Source organism: Neolamprologus brichardi, chromosome 18 (assembly GCF_056152115.1).
Source record: "Neolamprologus brichardi isolate AB-2024 chromosome 18, ASM5615211v1, whole genome shotgun sequence".
NCBI lineage: Eukaryota > Metazoa > Chordata > Actinopteri > Cichliformes > Cichlidae > Neolamprologus > Neolamprologus brichardi.
This window is the reverse complement of record NC_142121.1, coordinates 3,390,856-3,396,963: the sequence shown is the minus strand read 5'-3', so window position 1 is coordinate 3,396,963 and position 6,108 is coordinate 3,390,856. Positions and strand designations below refer to the sequence as shown.

The 6,108-nt window shown below is 39.5% G+C and overlaps 1 protein-coding gene across 3 annotated transcripts; it reads right to left on the bottom strand.

Annotated features, from left to right (window-relative positions):
• Positions 1-1,409: 1,409 nt before the first annotated feature.
• Positions 1,410-3,620, bottom strand: LOC148097323 (immunoglobulin lambda-1 light chain-like). 3 transcript variants are annotated; one of them, XM_087831569.1, is made up of 4 exons: positions 3,467-3,620; positions 2,119-2,430; positions 1,912-1,986; positions 1,410-1,558 (listed from the first exon to the last, which is right to left on the bottom strand). In XM_087831569.1, the coding sequence occupies exons 1-4, from the start codon at positions 3,618-3,620 to the stop codon at positions 1,410-1,412; spliced, it is 690 nt and encodes a 229-aa protein (XP_087687695.1). The 3 variants fall into 3 exon arrangements, with proteins under 3 accessions (XP_087687695.1, XP_087687696.1, XP_087687697.1); XM_087831570.1 differs by having other exon boundaries at positions 3,494-3,620; XM_087831571.1 differs by lacking the exon at positions 1,912-1,986.
• Between the last annotated feature and the right edge of the window lie 2,488 nt (positions 3,621-6,108).

Here is a 6,108-nt window from a genome sequence, read left to right as displayed (position 1 = left end):
CATGTTTTTAATGTGGGAATACAACAGTTTCCTCCACCATGACACACACTGGAGCCTCTTTTTGCTCACAGCTTCACTGTTTGTCTCAAAGTTCAGTTTGGAGGCCAAAATTGTTGCAACACATTTGTAAGTTTGCACTAATTTGACTGTGTGACCCTTAATGGATGTAATCAAAGAATCAGTCAGTGAAATATGAAGCTGTGCTGTAAGTTTGGAGGAGAAAAGTGTCTCAGTGACTTTAATGAGGTGAACACATGAATACAGAGCACTGACTGACACGTACAGACTCCTTTAATGAGTCGCACACATTTTTGTGACTTCATTAAATGTCAAAAATGACACAACAACCTGCGAGCACATTATTGTCTGTTTGCTGTTTGTGTGCTTTGTTTCCTGTTATGATAGCAGGCATACAGCCATGTTCTCAATGTCTCAGCTATCATTGATTATTTCTGCTTTTCCTCTTCTATTAGGCACTTCAACTCAATGAATGACACACAGAAAGATTTCATGACTGTGTTCTTCAAAATAAGGACAATATGTTATCTGCATCTGAATGACTCATGTTGCCTTGTTTCTACTTTGTTTGCATATTTCTGCTTGTTGGAAACGATTTTCTGAATCATTCAGTAGTTTTTGTAATAATAAGGACATTTAGCAACACTTCAAAATGATTCTCCAACATTTGCTGTTCAGACTTGATCTGTTCTTACGTGTGTGATATCCAGAATGAAAAACTCAGCTCAGCTAATAAAATGGGAGCTGAGCAGACTGCAGGGGCTTCATGGTCTCTCCTTTGAGTCCATGAAAGTTCATTTGTCAGCTCTGAGTTGAGGATTTGAGCTGTTTCTCTCACAGGTGAAGAACACAGATGCTTCCTGGAATCATTCTTGAAGCAGAGTTCATGCTTGTAACTGTCATTGTGTTATTAAAGTGAAAAGCCACAGCTAACGGTGTGGAGGCTGCAGAGCAGAAAGCCACACAGCCCGTCTGCTGCAGGAAGTTTGGATACAGTCAGTTTGTGCTTCACTCACACGGCTTGTTGTTCATCACACAATGAAAGTCGAATCAAACTCTTCATCTTGAAATCTTTATTATTCACAAAAACACAACTACACTGTTTGACATTTGAAAATCAAACAAAAACAAATCAAACTGAAAACTTGTGATAAAAATATTCCTGATGATTTTTGTTACTACAATAAAAGTCACAATAAGTACAAAAAGAATTCTAACTCAGAGCAACAATACATGTAAAGATGGATTTATTTCAGATGATCTTCTAACTGTTGAAGAAAAAGGCAAAATAAGCACAACACATCATAACTAACATTTGTGAACACTGATCAAAGTGATGAATGAGATGAATTGATGAGATCTGATGGTGAGAAAAGGCGAGCAGGAAACAGTCAGTCAGCATGTGTGCAGTTGGTGGACGCTCCCTTGTTTGTGAGCATCATCAGCAGAGAGAGTCCACAGCAGTACACCAGACTCTTCACTATCAGCACTGTGTACAGCAGGCAGAGCAGCTTCACCCTGCACTGAGACTGGAAGGACACTGAAGGACAGACAGACACAAAGAGACAGACAGACAGTCGGGTTATTCCTCTCAGATCAAGGAGAAAAAGTCCAAATAGAAACAGTCACAGCTTCTTCTTCAAGTGGATGAATTGATGTAGTGTTTGTGTCCACTTGGGGGCAGAAGAACTCCACAAGCAGCTAACAAACTGATCTCTGACATATTATGGTCTGTCTGCTGTTTGGTGCTGAGCAGCTAGTGTACAGTGGCTTTATCAGAGCTTGTTGGATGAAGATTTGATCAATTAGTGCAACTTTAAGACCCTAAACTTGTTCCAGCTCCCTCATTGGACATTGGAGCTGTCCATGCAGAGAGGCAGCAGGTGATCTTACAGTCAGCTGGCTGCAGAGCTGGCAGGTCTGCTGGCTCTCTCTCTGGAGGACAGGAGGCTGCTGGAGCTGGAAGCTCTGAAACAGAAAAGGAGTCAAATGTTTGGAGCTGCAGTGAGAAATGTCAGTCCTCTGCTGCTCTGCTCTCTTTGACAGCATCTCCACATGAAGCTGAATCACTGATCAACACAGTCACCAAGCCTTCATTACCTTGTTGTGTTTGGGCCTCCACTGTGCCCCCCTCGTGCTTCACCCAGCAGCTGTATTTATATGTGTCAGAATCGCTCCCATCAACCATCCTGATGGCAATGGTGCGTCCCGACTCTCTGAGCTCCAGCTGCTCTCCCTCAGCAGGGGGCAGCTCCTCCGCTTCTCCGCCGTTCTTCTTCTGTCTTTTCCAGGAGAACTGGACCAGAGGAGGAAACATGGCTGAGGCCACACACAGCAGGGAGCTGTTCCCCTCCAGGTGGGCTCTGGATGCTGCTGGGTACACGCTCACCACGGGCTTCACTACCTGCTCATCTGAAGTTTGACAGCAGCAACAAGCAGCACATATACAAATATAATATATATATATATATATATATATATATATATATATATATATATATATATATATATATATATATATATATATATATATATATATGTATATATGTATATACATATATACATATATATATATATATACATATATATATATATGTATATATATATATATATGTATATATATATATATATATACATATATATATATATATATATATTGGCCTTTATACAATTAAAATGATATTTTCAAATAAATAACATACTTCTTTTACAGACTTTTACAGACTTCATAATTCTGAAATATGATATTGCAATAATTAGAAGAGCATGTTATTTGATTTTACTAGTTTTATGTGAAAATATCTTTGCACACATTTAATTGCAATTAATCCCAAATTTCTTATGGAGTAAATGAATGAATTCACCAGTCTTTATGATATAAAATATAAAGAATGTGAAAAATTATATACACTTTTAAATACTTTAAAAAATGTTTTTTTTTTGTCATTTGTTATTAAGAGTCACAGTTAAGAAATACAAGCATAACTGTAACAATATCATATTTTATCCTAATTTTTTTAAATCACATCTTTTACATGAATTAATATATTATATAATAATTAATATATTCAAGACTATTTCAACCAAAAAAATGTATGTTTGACAATTACTGAAAAACGCCTACATTTTCAGTTCAGGAATATTTATATTTACAAATTTACTACTACAACATTAATTTTAACATCAAATATGATCTTATGTTAAAAACCAGCAGAATCACTGAGAGGATCAAATCCTAAATATTTGTAACATCACTAATATTTGCAGAAATAAAGAAGAACTTTAGTTGTTCAGTGAGATTTCAACATGTTTTCAGAGATTATTGAGCTTTTCTTCTGTAACAATGGCTGCAGATGAATTCTCTACTAATGATGAAAAACTAACATGTAAAGCCTGAAGCAGCAGAAACTGACTTTAAACACATTTTCAGCTTCTACAATAAAACAACTGAAGGAAAATAAATGTTTGTTCTTACCTGTTACAGACAGTTTAGTTCCAGAGCCAAAGATGAAGCTCACAGTGAGAAAGACTGCTACAAAAACCTGTCTGCTGTTGAACGTGTCAGCTGAGGTGAATGAGTCCAAATGAGGAAGCAGGATCATATTTCAGCTCCATGATGTGTTTCTCTAATGTTCATATCAACATGACTGTCTCTTCTTCTCTTTTCTTAGATCCAGAGTTATTTTTAGTGGTGCGGAGCAAAGAGATGCTTCAAGGATGCTTCTGAAATGTGCTGTGACATGTCTGCTGGAATCATCAGTGTTGTACTGAGTGGCCTCAATCAGCTCCAGCAGCCTCGTAGGAACACAAAGTGTCCATGCCTGCTGTTAAAAATAGAGCTTTGCAACAACCAAGTCCAACAGAGTCCAACAAAGATGGTGTGAAAGAGCTGGAAGCGAGCAGTTCATGTGAGAAAATCCAACATGTCAGAATTAAAGCTGCTCTGTGTCAAAAATGGAGTCAAATTCTTCCAAACTGATGTGCTGGACTGATTATCAGTTACTGCAGGTGCTCCAGCCGAGGAGGAGCAGGAACCAGCAGAACTGCCAAACATCACACACACCACAAATGCCACACTCACAGAGAGACAAAGATAGAAAGCAGAGGGAGGAAAGATAGATGGTGGGTAGGCAGCAGAGGATCAGGGGACCATAACACCATCTTACACAGTTATTAACTAATGAGCTCATTGACTAATCTGAAACATCACTTTGATTTTTCTAACAGCTTCATTGGAATTTCAGCTCACAGTGGATCTGCAACATGAGCAGCTGAAGACCTTCAAGAGACGAACTTGAGGTTTAAACACACAGTTGTACAGAAACTGTGGCAAAATGGTTTAAAGGAAACAATATGAAGTTATCAGAGTGACCATCACAAATCTGATCTCAGCTCAATAAAAAAACAAAAAGTTTCTGATGGAAGAAGTGAGACAGAGAGGCTGAAGTCTCCTTCACTTTCCCCTGTCATCACATCTTCTAGCGGGTAAAAGGATTTAACATCCAGCCTCATGTGTTAGACCCAGATTTGTGGCATCACTGTAAGAAAGGAGCTTTTTCCTATGTCCTCGTAGTAAATCATCTTTATTTTTAATCAAAGTTATAATCAAAGTATGATCCTGATCAATATGTTAAATAATAAATGTAGTTTCAGAAATGAAAATAAAATAACTGCTGATCTTCTGTAAACACAGTGATTGGTGACGACCTGCCAGAGGGAGGAGAGGTGGGGTGAGTGAGCACTTGTCAGAGCATAAATTGGAGCCTCAGAGATGTTCAGGTTCTGTTTCCAGCAGTTCAGATGATCGGATACCAGAAATTCACCATTGGAAATTCTAGCAGAGACACCAGAGGGATCAAGCAGCTGCCCAAACAATGGACTTACAAATTCAACATGGATTTGGCTCCATGTCTTCTCATCATCATCATCATCATCATCATCATCATCATCTTTGCTCTGTTGGATTATAATTCTAACGGTTTGGACTCCCATCATTTTCCTGGTGGATTGCAGCTTCTCGCAACACTGAGAAGATCTGGGGTCTCGCTGTTTTCCTGAAGTATCGAATATTCAAGGATTCCTGCTTTCCTGTTGGATTGTTTCCATTAGCACAAAAACACTGAGATGAAACAAAATTCAGCACAAGATCTGCTCATTCTCTCCTCCAACCTCTCTCATCCTTTCAAATCAGCATTAGCTCAGAGTAGGTTAATGAGATAATTATGATTGATGTGATTTGCTTATTATTTTGTGACTGTTGTTATCTTTTAATTCTGCCTCTGCTTCACTCCTGCCAAATAAAGTGTCATGGTCTGGGTGAGCAGCTGGGATTTTCCATCAGTGCCAGAGCACCCTTGGCTCCGCCCGTGGGCAGGACTTCCTCAGCTTCACGCATCTGGAGCTAATTGGGGCAATCAGGCCAAAGAGGGATTTAAGCTCTGCGCTGTCATCTCCTCCCTGTTCTCCAGTGTCGACTGCTGCTCACCGCTTGGAGCTCAGCTCCTTTCCATCTCACTGGGAAATATCTCCAAACCTCATCTGCCTGCCCTCCTGCTCACTCACCACTTTGGATCCAACGAACCCCAGGTCAGCCGTTTCACCTCCCCCTCGATACCACACCTCCACCTCCTGCAAGTAAGCTGAAGAGACTCTCATAATTACCCTCTCTGGTAATCCACTTCAACCCAGCTCTAACTCCGCTCTCCTCTCTCCCCAGTGTGACCAATACTTACCTGCCTAGATCCAGTTGTCCTCACGTTCATGCCACGCTAATAGTTCCACGGCTACTTTTCCACACCGCAGTTTGCCACGTTATTGTGGTTTCACCCATATTATATATTCACCAATAAATTGTGTTAAAACGCCCTCTTGCCTCCGCTCTGTGTGTCTGCGCTTGGGTTCTGTTCAAGTTGCTGGCCTCCGTCCAGCGTGACATAAAGTAAAATATCCTGTAATTACAGTCTAAATTGTGGACATACCCTTTTTAAACCTTTGTGAAATAGTAAAGGTAAATATAAGAATATTAATCATTTTATTATAAACAGCTCTTAGAGGTTACTCTGGGCCTTTAAATATAACACTCCCTTGGGC